This window comes from Siphateles boraxobius, unplaced genomic scaffold (assembly GCF_051911475.1).
Source record: "Siphateles boraxobius isolate OS27281-9 unplaced genomic scaffold, OSU_SipBor_1 18, whole genome shotgun sequence".
Lineage (NCBI taxonomy): Eukaryota > Metazoa > Chordata > Actinopteri > Cypriniformes > Leuciscidae > Siphateles > Siphateles boraxobius.
The window spans coordinates 4,671,514-4,688,530 of record NW_027508788.1 but is presented as its reverse complement, the minus strand read 5'-3'; the positions used below and the strand labels follow the sequence as shown (position 1 = coordinate 4,688,530).

Sequence of the window (17,017 nt, the reverse complement as noted above, 5' to 3'; positions counted from 1 at the left end):
GAAAACAAATGTTGTTTTTTTTCTGAATTTGTGAGGTGCATGGAACAATTGTTAAGAAAATATTTTATGTGTGATTCCTGTGACTTACAAATTAAAACCTTAGATTTGTTTTTAACACACACAAACAATTTTTTTAAGTTTTCAAAAATATCTGATTTGTGGATTTGTACACTGTAAAAAAATTTACAACTTACAATGAACTTGGATGTTTAAGTAATTTTCAACTTAAATTACATTAAACTGACATAAAAATAGTCGAGTCTTGTATAAATTATAAAGAAAGTTGGAAATTGCATGCTTAACTTATTGTGATGAGCTAAAGCAATTACAGTATTGATCATATCATTTTTTACAGTGAAGAGACAGTTGAGCAAAACAGAGTGCCTAGGCTTATATGAATTATGTATATTTTAAGAATGTTTGGAAAAAAGTCGATGAGATCCAAATTAAAGAGTGAAACTAAATACTGATCATAACATTTCACCCCAAGAAAAACGTTTTTGTGAATTTGCAAGCAACAATTCTTAAATTTTTAGCCTAATCCATGCAGAGATTCATATGAAGATTGTAACAACAAAAATGGAAGCCATATTTATTTAATAAATGAATGCAACTTAATACATTTACTAATTTAATAATACTTTGTGTAAATCTTGCAAGTTACATAAACATGGTGGTGCCCCAGGACCAGATTAGTTTTTAGTTTATTGGATGTACACAAAATAATCTTTTTGACAAAAACATCTCTTTGCAATTTAACAAAAACAAACAAATACATTACTGAATTGAAGTGTTAGACTTCTGTTCCAGTAAATCTTAATGCTACAAACAAAATGTTAATACAGTTCTACAAAATGTATAGCATCAATAAAGATCTTTTACAACTTTGAGCTTTGGGTGTCCCATAGAGTCCTAGTTCTGTTGGGTTCTATAGAGGCTAAGCTCAGTTATCTATAGTAGACTCTTCCGCGGCTGCTGGGTTCTCGGGCTGAGGGCTCTGAGGAGCAGGACTCTTCACAGCAGGAGTGTATGAAATGGGAATCACTCTCTCGTTGCTCACAGTATTCGCCTCTTTGGGTGCTTGTATCTGTAGCTGGCCATTATTTAAAGAACAGGTCACCATTTCAGGACTCACGCCTTCAGGAAGGTCAAATTCCTGCCTAAATTCTTGGCTTCTAAACGAGTACGATCCTTTCCCATCATCTTGCTTCTTCTCCGTCTTGCCGCTCACCCGCAACTTCCTGCCCACTTGTTTGACGGACAGCTCCTCTGGAGAGAAATCCTTCGTATCTAGTGTCAGTGCATAGTGGCTTCCTTCCTTTCCGAGCTGGAATGAAATGGGTCTGAAAGTCGTCATGGGTGGGACATGGTCAATCTCGTCAAAAATCCTTTGGTGCAGGCGTTCCATGAACTCCAGGTTGTGCCTCATCTCCTGCATGTGTCTCATCATTTCTTTCTCGATCTGAAAGAACAGAGGTCTTGTCTCCGGCCACAGGCTGCGCACTGGCCAGTGGAAGTCCATGAATGGGCTGAGATGAGGCTGAAATGTGCTTGGGCAAAGCATCTTTGGTGGATTTTCGGTGCTGTGTTGAGCTGGTCGACTTCGTCTGTGCTTCTGTCCCAGTGAACAAGACTCGATGCTTTTATGCTGCCTCAGAACATTCCAGTAACGCTCTGATATTAGCACTGCAGTATGTGTCAGCCTGTCGAAGAGTTGCTATGACTGAGCACTTGCAGTCATGTTCCAAAACAAGTCGGCTGTATTTTTGTGATCCATCTGTTAAATACCAGAGAAGTGCATCGTTGTTCTATTTACAGTGACTACTCATGGCACACCAATGGGTCTGCATAACTTTCTATTAAGGGAAGAGGTTAATGCAAGCGGATGATATAAGGTTTTTCTTTTATATTAATACTTTATATGAATAATTCTGGTCAATCAGGGTTACTCTAATAAATAGTTCAATGTTTTCTGTTTGTGTCATAACTTACTTCATATACTGTCAGTAGAGTTTAAATTTAATTTACGAGGATTCTTACCAGCTTTCTAATCCTGCTGGATTCTGAAACTGACACCATGCGTTGGCATCGCCCCGGAGGACGTCACCGCCTGAAATAGTTTCAAAAGGAAGGAACGAGTTGACTCTAAACAAACAAACAAACGTATTATCACTTGGAGACTGACAGCATGACATAATGCATCTTTATAGAATAACCATGACCTGTCTTGTCAAGGTTGATTTCTATTTTTCTTACAGGATTTTACAGCTTGTATAATTTGTATTTGAATGACAATGGGCAGTTGACATAGGCCTACAACTTTCTAAATGTTTTTACATAACTTTCTAAATCTTACTATTACCTCTTCTACTAATACTAAATTAATAAATGCCCCATATTAATTGAGAGTTGTATGAAATATTTAACTTGCTAAAAAGGATGTTAAAATGGTGAATATAATAATAATAATAATACACAATAGCCTACTAAACAAATTATAAATTGAATAAAAACAAATGAATACATAATTAGCCTAAATAAATACCAATGTTACTTGATAGACTATATGGATAATATGTATTTAAAAAAACGTATTTGTAACATTGTAGGGCCATTTAAGTGAACTGCTAAAATCGTTATCAAATATATTGAGTAATAATAAAAATGAATAATAAATACCCTATATTAATTGAGAGCCTGCATGATTCAATATTTATAATTTACAAACTCAATTGTCATACTACATGAATATTTAAGTGAACTGCTAAAAGGTTATTCAAATAGGAGGAAAATTTCAAATTTCTGGAGGAAAAAAAAGTCACAAATGTTCATAGACATGTGTACAGTGAGTGTACTGACAGTAGGGAGAATAAATCATCCCAGAGTCAGTTCAACCGAGCGTGCACTGACTTCCTCTCCTGCGGCTGAAGAGATCCATTCAAACATGGTTCCTCCCGTACAGGTCTCCCCGCTTATCAAGGTAGGTTCTATTCCGACCATGACCCTCAAACCCTGCTTTATATACATTAGCATGTTGTATTGTTATACTTTTGATTTATTTAGCAGCGACCTTCATTCATTGGCTCGCTATACATTGCTAGCTCAATTTTGTTAGCTTAGCTTAGCATAGCATAGAATGTATTGGTCAAACCCATAGCAACTGTAGCCGGTGAATGAGCTAATCGTGTTAGCCTAGATGCCTATCCTCAGCACTGCAAGGTCAGGCATGTTAACTGAGTTGAAGATTACCACGACGTGTTGCAAATATACCGGCAAATGAACGTGTCAAATGTTATAATAGAATGAATAATGGGAACTGAAGTTGTACATGCCCCTGTGGTGAGGTGAACTTACAAAATTATAAACAACCATCCCCTGTAGTCACTGAATATGAGGTCACACATAATGCAAACGTCTTATATTAAAACAGTATTTCATATTTGAAAACATTTTGTTTAAATTAGTTGACTATATTAATTATAGCACGTCACACCAGAGTACATTTCTGGATGTTTTTGTACCCATAAATAGACTGTGTTTGTATGCATTAAAATTGTATTTCCTCATACTGTATGTTAAATTTTCGCCGTATTCAGTAAAGAATAGATTTATAAAATATCACAGTGGCCTTTAAAGTCCTTGACAAGCTTACCAGTAAACAAACCAGTAGTCTTCTTTCTGATTTCAGACAGCAAGATGGTCAGCCTTGCTAATTGGATTAATTTATGGGAAGCAGAGATATGGTAAGTTTTTATATAGTTGCTATTGTTGATATTATTTATTAACAGATAAATGATATGGACTTTAACTAAAATGAACTAACAGTGAACAGTTTTTTTTTTTAACTAACACTAACCAAGAATAATAACTACTGCAACAAATGTAGCTATTGCTCATTGTTAGATGATGTTAGATAAAGCATTAATGTAATAAGACCTTATTGTAAAGTGTTACCTGTTGTTGTTACCTTGTATAGTTCTTTTGCACTTTAATCAGTTTGAAACATTTGTTTACTTTATACATTTTTGTATCGTTTTTTTTCCCTGTTTTGTATATAAATATTCAGAGTTGTTTTCTTCTGCATTAAAGTGTTTTTCAATCAATCTGCTCACCAGATTATCTGAAGCCCATTGCTGCTGAAGAAAGAAGGATTGAGGAGGAAGAAAAGAAACTCAGCGAAGAGCGAGAGCGCATTTACAAACAGCTTTCTGAAGGTCTGTAACCAGCAGTAAATAGCTGTGTGTGTATGTATGTATATATATATATATATATATATATATATATATATAATTATTCTATAATATAACAAGAATAAAATATGACAAAATATGTAATAATAATAATTTTTGGGTCGTATTTGAACCCTGCCCCGTCTGTTAATTTAGGACCTTGGTGTCTCAATGTGGACATTTTACATTAGCCAAACCTATGTAGAGGGAAGATACAGTATTCTGAAATGGTGTTTGATGAAAAAAGCCTGTTCCCTTTTTTTATTTTGCAATACATTAACAACATCTCATGATGCAGCACATTAGAAAAATTTGATATTTAACTTTGGGACCAAAGGTTGCTTTAGATTCTTTACCAAAATATTCAATGAAATAAGTGCAAACAAATGTTATTCATGGAAAAGAATTTCAGGGGATGTATTTCAACTTGGTTGATGATTTAGAGAAAGTTATGAAAGTTCTATGTATGTGTGTGTGGCATAACTTAATGACATGTTTAGTAGTAATACAGGGTGTTAACTTGTGTTAACTTATTTGTCTTGTTTCCAATTTTATTTATGATTTAACTAAGTGAAGTGAGTTTATGCTTAAGCCAAGAACAAATATCCATCAATGAGCTTTGAAAACTTCCCTTTGAATGAAGTAGATTTTTCTGATCATTTTGATCAGAAAACAAGACAATAAATTCTGTCATCTCCAGTAAATGTATCTTGATTTAATAATCTGTAGACAATTGCACTGGAAAATATACAGTAAAAGTTATGTCCATATTTTAGTGGTTGTGAGCAAAGGTATTCAAGCTACTTTTTAATTATTTTTTTAAGTAATGGATATCTGTCTGATTTTTAATTTTCAAAATCTGAAATGTCGCTAATGAAACTCATCTTATTTCTCACTAGACATTTACATATTGACGTATTGTATTTGATTCAACTTAAATTTTCTTTAAGTTGGTCTTAAAAAAAAAGTTTTGGAAAACGTCTTAAATTTACCTTCACAAAACCAGCAGAAACCCTAAATTCTCTCTTTTTTTTATTTCTACAGCAAATTCTGACACCATTCTGAAGTAAGTCTCCGTGACGCAGCCATACCAGCACCAAATGAGATGAATCACAATGAACCTAATTCTATTTTTCAATAAAGACAGAAGTTAAAATGTTTTTGTGCAGTTTCTTTTTTCCTCATTTATTTCCACATTATTTAGGTAATTCTGTTTATATGCTCATAAGGATTTCTGCATACTATTTCAGCTAGGATATATTTTCATACGTTTATATTTGTGTTCACTATGTGCATCTAACAAAACAAGATCATCCTCTGAGAATGTGTTAGACTGTTGACTTTTCTGCATTGCCGTAGTGACATTTATAGAGGGAGGACAATTGTATAACACGACCATTGTTTAGCATAAATCCCAGGATTTAGGTCAAGCCAATTCAGTAAAAGTGCTGATTTTGCACAAATGCTTCACAGCTACTTAGCTGCAGTGCTACACTTCATTAACTATTCAAATAAGCAAGATATATATTTGTTTAGATGTCTCAACTCTGCTTTCAACATTTCTTATTTATCTGAAAAACAGAAATGCTATGAGTTTAAAGGCCTGTTCACACCAAGAAAGATTAGCGATAACTATATTAGCATCCACACCAGCGGGCGATGACGTTCTGTGTATTATAAGTTCACACTGAGTTTTGTTGTCTGCCACTTTAAAAATGCTCAAGCTCTTTAAAGCAGGATGGAATCTAATTGGATGTCAATGTTTTTATCATTCATCAGCTGGAAAAAATCGCTCTGAAGGTGATTTCGAGGATATCGTTCCTCAGTTCCGTTATCATAATAGTTGTGGTGTGGAATCTGCAAACCTTTTATATTTAGAACGATTTTTAGAATTATTTATTTATCGTTATAGTTTTCTCTCTTGGTGTGAACGGGCCTTAACAGAGACAAAAACATTAAAAAGTCTTGTAAGAATATTGTCAGAGGATTTATTGTGAAATGGAATATGTAGGGATGTGTAGCTGTTCAGATAACCTTTGCAGATGACATTAGGAAGGGAAACTGCTGATAGTTCTCAGGATAAGAGGCTTTCTTATCGAGTGAGTCACTGAGCAGATGTGAGCAGAAGAGAATCAAATCCTTTGTAGTTTGAAAGAGTCCAAGATTGCTATTGCTTTCACACGCTATCATTCACAAGTTTGAGATTGGTAAGATTGTTTTCATGTTTTTGAAAGACGTCTCACCAAGTCTGTGTTTATTTGAATCAAAAATCAAAATGAGAGTAAAAACTGAAACATCAATAAATTTTTTTTAAAAAAAACCTAATATTTTCCTGGACACCATAATGCATTTTTTCAGGATTCTTTGATGAATGTAAAGTTCAAAAGAACAGCATTTCTAAGTAGTATGTAAAAAACAAAAAAAACAAGTTCATAAAAATATATGCTTTAATTGTCATGGTATTGAGCAAACAAAGTGAAGATTAACATTTTTACCAGTTTAATTGAAATCATCCATATTTGATGATGTATTGTGGATGGTTGGAGGGCATCTTATTTGACGATGAATCAAAATAATCGAATTCTTGTCAAAAAACATGATGAAACTTGCTCTGCAAGTAAATCACATTTGTGTGAAACAAGTCTTATAACCGGGCCCCAACTCTCAGATCTGACACATCGATTAAAATATCAATTTTCATATCTACTGCCTGAAACGTCGCTACTTTAATTAAACCTTTATTACATGTGAATCAGAAGCAGCAGCTTTGCATAATAAGCATGTACAATTCCTTAAGTGCGCTAAAACACCTTCATAGTATTTATTTTAAAACTATGTAAAGTCGTACCTCATCAAATTAATAAATAACTTACGTATATTTACACAATTAGATTCACAACTGATGTTTTCAAGATGTTTTATAGACAACCAGTGAAAGAGAAACTTGATTCCTATAAAAGTCAGACATAAGAGGAAAAACATTATGCCTGAATCTGGATACCTTTGTGAATTTAATCACAGACTTGTCAAGGTACAGTGTGATGACATGTCAGCTAAGAACTCAACAGATGAATGGTATCAAGGCCACTGGAATTAGTTTTCTCTGTGAACGCATGTCCCAACAGGGGAGAAACGGAGTAACGGGACATTGCTCAGTAAAACACACCCATGACAGCACTTGATGTAAATAATTCTGAAGGACATTTGCGCATTTCCTGTCAGAAATAAAAATCAATCTATAACAACAGTTATAACTTAACTACACTATAACTGACCACCACTGTATTCATATCTTGCTTACCAGAAGCTATATTTTATAGCCTTTTTAAGTCTGTCCCCTACCAAAATCACAAAACTTTTACATTTAGCGACCTGAAAGTTAACTTCCAAACTGTACGATGTGATCACTTTTAGAGGGAATGAATGATATAAAAACTGCATATCACTCATATAATGGCCTTTATGTTCAGGGAAAGTTGCAGGTGACACTAAATGGAACATTGTTACAATCTTAAAATGGAGAAAAAATTATCTTTAAAGTACAATAACTTGCTGTACGTAATTATTTGATTCCTTGATTTTAATTACACACACATGCGTGAACTTGTCGTTGACCTGCTTGATATTAAATAGCAACTGATCACCAGTAAGGAACTGAAATTAATTTATAGATTATGCTAATATTTTTGATTGGTTGGGGGATAAATCAGAACCATATTTGCAATGTTCACCTCTGAATTTTCCTGTAGTGCATTTAAGACTGTATTGTGATTAATTGAAACTGATTACCATCCAGTGAAAATGCTTAAACCAAACACTCTGACCCAAAGGAAACACAATGGAACAGTAATACTACTGTAGGCAAGATCCAACGTGTGTTTTGGTTAGCAGGTGGTCTTGTGGCTTGCTGATAGCATATAATGCATTGATGGTGTTTTCCCACTCACTCTTGGTAAGATCTTTGACCTTGAGGATCCTGGGTTCAGGTTGCATCCCCCCATTTGACGTAACAGAGGCTAAGTTGCATCTTGAACTGCCTTGCCCTCTGTACGGTTGTCTTTTCTCTAGCAGATGGAGCAGGTCTTGGACCCTGATCCACTGGTGCTGTTGGAATTTGGAGCTGTAGAGAAACAAATACAAACACAGAATCCAAATTATAGAAATGTGTTATATCATACAATATATGGCTGACAGGATGTGGACACTTTCTGGTAATTAACAGGATTGGCTATTCTAGTTCAGATCTGGGTTTTGTGACGACCAATCAGGTTTTTTTTAGATGAATAAAGTTCTTGATGTTTCATTACACCTTTTTCGGGTCAGATTTTTTCTATCTGGGTGTTTTAAAGCTCCAATATATAGATGGTTTTCTAAAGAACTAGAGAATAAATAATAATAAAATAAAATTATTTATTTTTGTGGAAGTCAAAGATATTTTTTTATGTCATCAGGCTACACAACCTTTATTATAGCATCAAAGTGATGACCATTTTCCTTTTAATCTGCATACATTTTTTTTTTAAATTAAATGTTCAAGCAGCATATGTAGTTGTGTTTGGGTGTCCACATACTTTTGGCCATTTAGCATTGTCAGTGTACACTACTGTTCAAAAGTTTGGTGTCAGTATAAATAAATGTTGTTCTTTGAACTTTCTATTCAACAAAGATTCCCAAAGAAAAATGTATCATGGTTCCACAAAACTATTAAGCAGCAAAACTGTTTTACACATTGAAAAGAATCAGAAATGTTTCCTGAGCACCAAATCCACATATTTGAATGATTTCTGAAGGACCATGTGACACTGAAGACTGGAGTGAAGATGCTGAAATTTCATCACAATTTAGGATCACTGGAATAAATTACATTTTAAATTTATTAAAATAGAAAACAGTTATTTTAAAGCGTGATAATATTTCACAGTATTACAGTTTTTACTGTATGTTTGGTCAAATAAATGCAGGCTTAGTGAGCATATACTTCTTTCAAAAACATAACAACCCCAAACGTTCGCGCAATAGTAAACAATGATATGTCAAATGTCATCCTGAGGGTTTCGTTAAATTTAGTACAAATACAGTTAACGAAACTGAATAAAAGCTTAAGCAAAAGACTATCTAAAAACTCAAACCGTTTTTGGCAGCTGCTTCCTGTTTGGCTTTAGCTGCATCCTCCAGTTCCTTTAGTTTCGACTCATATTCCTCCTGCCTCGCTTTCCAATTCATCCGGTTGTTCAGAATGCCATCATACATTGGCTGGATGTCCTTGTGGAAACGAGAGAACTCCTGTGGAATAATAAGAGAAGAGGGTTGCTAATTAATCTTACTGATCAAAACTTTTTTTGGTTTTGTTTTTGCCATTAATTTCATGAAACAGAAATTGATCAGTCTCCTTCATTCATAAAGGTACCTTGTAGACAAAAGTACAAACAAAGTCGATAAAACCACACTGAAGCTTTGGCAGCTCTGCAGCTTTGTTCCTGTCCATCATGGGCTAGATTAGGTGAAAAGACAGACACCACATAAGATTTTCTGACTATTCTTTTTAAAAAAAATTTTTTACCAAATGTTTCCAAGATGACCACTTTTCTAGTAGAATTACCACCAATATTAGAATGGCAAGTTTTGCGTGAAAACAAACAGGTACTCACGATGGGCTGTTGCTCAAGAACAGTCCTCTCAAGATCACCCTGCTCCCAGAATTCAGCTGCTACAGAGAGGGCAACCTAGGATGGGATAAATCACACTTTGTATATTCCAGAGAAACAAAAGAGAAGTTATTCTTCAGTTGACATCTCCTACCTTGCTCTGCACCTCCCATGGCTTCGTGATAGCTGAGAGGTCACATGCTGTCATCATCATCGCCCTGGTCAATTAGTACAAATATGAAAAAATTAAAAGCACAAAATGATTCTTTTTAAAATATTTATTTTGACCAAATGCCTAATGTAGCTATAAATGGAAACACTTACATTACAATTTCTTTCCTTGTTGTTTCAAGGGACATGAAGTCCACCCATTTTTTCTCCTCTTCATATGTCTCAGAGAGATCCACAATTTTCTGGAACATTGTCCTCTTTCTTTTAGGTAGAGAAAAAGTTGAGTTAAGCTGAGTACATTTTTGTTTTAAATTTAGTTTTTAATTCTTTAAATGAACAGCCATGGTCACTATGAACTGTCATTGTATAAAAAGCTGCATGACAGCATATGAGTTTGAAACAACATAATGATGAGTAAATAATTTAATAGTGGTATTTAAAACATTCCATTGTTATATATTGTAACTTACTTGAAGTACAAGGCAAGATCAGTTGCGATAATGGCAATATCAATGAGGTGGAAGACATGCTCTGTTTGTCTTCTGTTGAGGTTTTGGAAGATGTTTAATGACTAAGGAAAAACAAATATGTAAGTATCAAATCAAATTAACATGGAAGCTTACATTCTGGACAGTTTGCTCATACCTCATCGCCTAGCAAGAATTTGCCAAAATCCAAGTGATGCCTCTCTAGAATGGAGGATCCATGCAGCTTAGCTAGAGGATTTTGGGACCTAACCACAAAAAATACAAAAGTAATGATGATAATTATTATTATTAGAAGCAATAGTAGTACAAGTTCTAGTAGAAGTATTTGTAGTTTACTGACTTCACTTGGTAGAGATTATTTGTGCCTCTGTGGTCGATATCATGCAGGAAGCCGGCAGTGATCATGGCCATCACCTCCAAATCTGAGTAATACCTCTTCAGTTTGCCTGTCTGGCTCCATTAATACAAAAAAAAAATCATTAAGATTTTATTATTTTGAGTATGTGTAACAAAAACGTGTCATGAATAACAAAGTCAAAATGCTAAAATCTCTTTGTTTGAGCAACCTAACTGGGCATGAGTTTTGGTGGGGCTATCCGTTTGTCTAACCAATGGAAGATGAAGGAGTGTTTGAAACTTGTTAGAAAACAATCATTATTTTTGCAAATGTGTTTTAAATATTTACTTAAATTAAAAATACATTTTATTTAGACCCTAAACAAGTGCTTCTATAGCTCAAACAGTACAATATGATGCTAGCAACACTAACATCATGGTTTAAAATGAACAGAAAACATCAGATGATAGTGGCTTCCAATTGCATAAATGTAAATGTAAGCTGAGCAGGTCATACCGTGAGTAAAGTGAACATGGTTTGCCCAACATTGAAGCCATGGCGCCAGTTGTGGTAGGTGATTTTCCTGTAGCCTTTGCTGACTGAGTACATGAATCTCACTAAAACCTAATTAAAGCAGATAGCAGCCATATAACATATTGTTTTTATGAAATTTCATGAAAATCAATCAATGAAAATCAAGTGTTTCTGTCATCATAAACATGAAAATGTACCTCTTGAGGGATCTGAAACTTTCTAACCACCCCAACTTCATAGTACATCTGGATCCCACACATTACAAGCTCCAGTTCAGTGCAGTCAAAGTCTGAAAAATGGAAGGCGTAGATCTCAAACTTTTTTGGGCCAGGCAGCTCTTTTTTCTGCAGGAAAAACAACAAACAAAAAAGTCAGACAGTGCATAACTTTCTGAGAACACAAAACCAAGAATTTTGAATAATTTGAAGAATGCAATATCATCTGAAACAGATTAACTTGAACATCATTAGCATATTAAGAGAGTCACAATAGACATATTTAAAATAATCTGTTATTGCTAATGGTTTCCTATTAAAGGCGACTATCTTTGTCTTATCTATCTGAGAAGGTTGGGATCAGCCTGTACCCTGATTGCAAAAATCTTGAATTAATGAGATAAAAGGAAATAGTAAACAGGTCAAAGTACCAGAATCTCCAAAAGCTCGTCCTCCTCACAGTCTACTGGCTCTTTGTCAAAATATTGTCTTGTTTTCTAGAATAGTAATACCAAATCGAACAAGAATTAACAAAAATAAAATACAATCAATTACAGTACAATACAATAAATTAAGTTACTTGGAACTTACAAGGATATTTTGAATCTCATCATCTCGACATTTGACATGGTACAGCACCATGTCCTGGGCAATGTCCTTCCTGTTCTCCAGCCTATTAATTTTGTCGTAGGTGTCCGTGTTGAGGGCCGACCAGCCCAGAAACTGTGTCAAAGCCTGTCAAGACAACAACGCATTGTTCCATGACTCAACAAGTCAGTGGTGACCCATCTCTGTCATTCTACCAATCAATTGATCAATTTTACCTCCATGAGTTGTTCATCATGGTCATCAAATGGTTTGCCATCCTTCCTGTTGTAGAAAGTTGCAACCCCAACAATTTCTTCTTTTTTGTTGACAATTGGCAGACACAGCACATTCTTTATGGTCCATCCACTGCTATCCAGAGCTTCCTTCTACAGAATCACAAAGTGTTATTACTGCAATTCAAGGCAACTTCAACCATTAAACATGTTTTAGATAGCAAAACATATCTACCTGAAAGTTGAACATTTCCTCTGATGCTGCATTCATGATGTTGCAAATCTTGAGCACACAATAAAAGTAAATAAATAAATATGTAAATATATATTTACTAAAAAAAAATCGACCCTACTTTGTTCCCAAAATAATAAAGTAACTTACCAAACCATTTTCTGCTACATATGTGGGTAATCCACTAGACAAAGCCCAATGATCTGGAGTTGGATTTCTGTGGGGGAAAAAAGAGAGAGAAAATGTTTTTTTTTATATAATGCCATCTCTTAAAATGCACACTTTGTATATAGCACATCAGGAAAAAAAAGGCTACTATAAGAAAAAAGAACTTACGGTATGACCTTGATGTCCTCTTTTCCGTGCAAAATATAATCAATAACTTTGTAGAAAATTACTTCCTAAGTGAAACAAAAGATGAACATTTGATTTTTTTTTTTTTTTTAGCATTTTAGAGGAAGAATTCTGTCATCATTTACTCATGTCATTCAAACCAAGTGTGATTTTTTCAAAAATGTCCAAGCTGCTCTCTTCCATATAATGAAAGTGAATGGTGACCACAGGTGTCACTGTTTGGAAAAAAAGCAGCTCGGACATTCTGCTAGATTGTTCCGTACAAAAAATACATTGGCATGAGGGGGAGTAAATGATGAAACACTTTTTTGGGATTTTTGGCTGAACTATCTCTTTAACTTGAAATATAAAAAATGCAGCCTACTCTTCCATCTGGAGTAACTGGGCCTGAATAAGGTGGCTGCTCTCCCATCAACACTGGCCAAATATCAAAGAACTCCTGCAAGAGAATAAAACCACCAGGTCAGACTTCAAGAGAAACAGGACAGACTGAAGCCTCTAAATTAAGCATGAAGCCTTTGTTCCTTTCAGCAATTATAGTGATTGACGTACCTTTTCCTTGGTCATGTCCAGCAGGCCCACAGAGTACCTGTCACAGTTGAGGTAGGCTCGCACTGTGTACAAAGCTTTGTGAAACTGTCGTTCAATGTCTGTGAGCTCTTCAAACACCTTGTTAGCTGACCACAACAGCAGCTTTGCATGAAAAACATAAAAAATGCATTAAGAACCATATATGTTTTTAATTCATTTTTAACAATTTCACCAGCTAGTGTTGCAAGCTTATGCAGACTGACCTGTCCTTTACGTGTTTCACAGTTATGAAGGTAGCTCAGATGAAAAATCTTCAGGTTCAGAGAGCCAACTTTCATGTACTTTAAAAAAAGCTTTGAGAAAAAAAGGCATATTTAGAAAATGTACAAGAAAATAACATGATGCCAAGTATGCTTTAATGTCTCAGTAAGGCTAAGTACAGAATGTCTTTAGTGTCTCATTTCAACATTTTATATACAGTAGTCAACATTTGAAGTGGATCAAAACCTTTCATCAAAGTTATACATGAATTTTGAACAATACTCGTTCTTGTCTTAGGACAACTTTAACTTTTTTGATCCACTTCAAATGTTGACTACTGTATATAAAATAATTTAACTCTTAAAGGGGACCTATTAAGATAAAATAGGCCTCTCATCTCATGATTGAGTCTGGATCTGAAGTTTGCGCACAAAGCGTTGGTATTAACCTTTTTCAGAATCAGCCTTTTTGAAAATCCAGCATTAAAAAGCCCCTTGTATGTAAGGCAGCGCAAACATATAAGACTTTAGAGTTTTTCTTCGGGACATTTCCTTCGAAACTTTAATTCAACCACAATGTCCTCAGTGACTCAGATGGCGGGTGTCCATGGAGACTCTTATGTGCATTGGAACATCCCAAAGCACAACAATAGTAATGCATCTTTTGCACAGACATTGTACAACTCCAGCAGCAACAGCAAGGATACAAAAATGGTGGACTTTGTGCTTCTCACTCAGGACTGTGTCTATGCTAATAGGGCAGATCGTCACTGGCTGTGGGAGGGGCTTATCCCTACAATGACGTCATTGTAGGAGGGAATCTGAATGAGCGAGTAGACTAGCCCAGACTAGTAGAGCGAATAGACTGCTTTTGATTAATGGGAATTATAAAAAATGAGTGAGTGGATTTTTACCATTGCTCTTACACACATCAGTGTTTTTCAAACACCTCATAAAAGTGAATTTTGCATTATAGTTCCCCTTTAAGTAAGATAAACTTAATGCAAAAGCAAACATGTGTTACCAGGCATTATTACAAGTTAAAAATGTTCATATTAAGTGTAAAAATACTGATCTTTTTTGAACAGTATATATTGTTTTCTCATATAAAATCTAACTTGTAATGCAAAAAAAAGTTTATTGAAAGTTGTGGTTGTGCTTTCTGTACTCTGTATATGCTAAAAGGCATTTATTAGTTATACTAATTTGTTTGATATTTTGTTATCTAATGCAGTGACATTCAAACATTATTTTTGTTTTGAGGCCACTGTATTAATAATAGGTGGTGGACAGAAAAGGCAGACAGACACTTACATCCTCATCTTCATCTGTGAAATAGGGTCCAGTAGTCTTGTTGACTGCCATGATGACGGCTACTATGTCCTTGCCGTTCATAATGGGTGTGGCCAAGATGTTGCGCGTGGTGTAGTCAGTAAGTTCGTCAACGAATGTGCTGAAGTGACTATCCTACAGTGAAACCAAAGTCAGTTATGTCACACACATAGCACACTATCCAAACACAATTACACTTGTATTTATCACTGTCGTAGGGTCAGACTGCAAACAAACTTTGGATTCAAATTCGTTTTCTCACAATATCTCATCACAGATGAAACACGTATATTAGAAAATAACATCTTTAAAAGAATATTTTTAGTGATATACTGATAACTGACTTTTAATTGTGGCACTAAAGTGCACATTTATCTGACAATTAATTATTGCAAATGGATTCATTTCTCATGCATATTAGAAAGCACATGAAAAAGAAAATGAAGTGTTTTCACCCTGGTTTAACAAATCAAATAATTGTGTAATGCCATAACACAAACAACATACTGTAAAAATTATTAAATGATCAATCTTATCGCTCACTACTGTGAGGAGATTAAGTCATTACATAAATGCCACAGGTGAAATAATCCTTCATGCTGGACATAGGTCATGGCATATTGAAATAAATGGGATTATGTCAAGAGGATGTGCCATGCCTCAAAATATGACCATAGCTGCAGACTAATAATGTATAATAATGTAATTAGTCTCTTTCAATCAAGTTTTACTAAGTGTGTCTGATCTGTGTACAGATGTTTCAGAGTGGTTCATACCTGTGTAACATCCTTCACATTGACAGTCTTCTTGGTTTGAGCCACATGTCCTACTATACCGATGTCCAGAGGGAAGACGATCTCAGAGTCTGGAGCCACCACACAGTCATCGAGCTCAGAATCTTTATTAACGTTGAAGAGACGTGTGGCCAGCTCAGCGATGCCGTTCCGTTGTCGATACATGAAGAGGCTACATCGGTCGGCATGGATCAGAGCGCTGATCCTCTGTAGAATCTTAAAAACCACCTTCTCCATATTGACGTTCTCCTGCATATCTGTAATGAGATCGTAGAACATCGCTCCCTCTTCTATCGAGCTTATGGCCTTAAAACTATTCACATCCACTTTCGACTCCGGTATTTGCATGATCGAGGCCACCGCACCAGGTTTGAGCTTTTTGTCAAAATAGCTCCTGGCAAAATCTGGATTTCCATCCAGGAACTTCTCCACGTCTTCCTTTTTGACACTCATTGTGGGATCTTCTGGCCCAGTCCCAGTACTGGCAGGTAATGGCCAAGTAATGAGAGTTCAAATGAGTTTTCAGGACAAAACAACTGAATATTTACAGCATATAATCCTCAAATGGTTGAGAAAAAGAGATATCGTGAGATGAGACGCCTGCCACAGCAGGGGCAACCCGTGTCCAATCTAACTGTCATCAGCAAGGTGTTTTCCTAATAGTGTTGAAGGTGAATCAGGATCTGCTCTAGTAAAACTGATCAGGTGACCTGCATCCAAGCCTGAGCCCACAGCTGAAACTGACCAATGTCCTCCTCTGAACTCTCCTCTGCTCTCTGTGTCCTGGGAAAAAGAAGAGGTGCTCTTAACAACAGTTTTAGAGGAAAAGCAACAATCATATAGTATGAGTGGTAATGCACAATCATATGCTTTGTTCCTCTTTGTGTCTTCTCCAAAAAGCCTGCCCTTTATGCTACAAGCTCTTTAAGTTCTTATTTAAAAAACACACTCCTTATTACTAAGCCCTATTTAACCAGGCCACTAGCTGATTATCTCAGCACCCCAGTTGTCTTCTTGCTCAATGTGACTGATACAATGGGAGCAGTGAAAGGGATTTCCTGAAAAATGGAAAAG

General features: G+C 35.4%; 2 protein-coding genes across 2 annotated transcripts; both read right to left on the bottom strand.

The window, feature by feature from the left end:
* Positions 1-580: 580 nt before the first annotated feature.
* Positions 581-2,489, bottom strand: hspb9l (heat shock protein, alpha-crystallin-related, b9-like). The gene has a single exon (XM_077232960.1). It carries the CDS (start codon positions 1,562-1,564, stop codon positions 944-946), a length of 621 nt encoding a protein of 206 aa, XP_077089075.1. The 5' UTR covers positions 1,565-2,489; the 3' UTR covers positions 581-943.
* Positions 2,490-6,658: 4,169 nt separating this feature from the next.
* Positions 6,659-16,841, bottom strand: pde6b (phosphodiesterase 6B, cGMP-specific, rod, beta). The gene is made up of 22 exons (XM_077232957.1): positions 15,926-16,841; positions 15,132-15,284; positions 13,821-13,910; positions 13,579-13,719; positions 13,391-13,465; positions 13,009-13,073; positions 12,823-12,889; positions 12,676-12,723; positions 12,444-12,593; positions 12,211-12,354; positions 12,051-12,116; positions 11,602-11,748; positions 11,387-11,494; positions 10,874-10,983; positions 10,691-10,778; positions 10,516-10,616; positions 10,199-10,306; positions 10,029-10,092; positions 9,878-9,952; positions 9,637-9,720; positions 9,359-9,512; positions 6,659-8,349 (listed from the first exon to the last, which is right to left on the bottom strand). Exons 1-22 carry the CDS (start codon positions 16,394-16,396, stop codon positions 8,294-8,296), a joined length of 2,565 nt encoding a protein of 854 aa, XP_077089072.1. The 5' UTR covers positions 16,397-16,841; the 3' UTR covers positions 6,659-8,293.
* Positions 16,842-17,017: the final 176 nt, after the last annotated feature.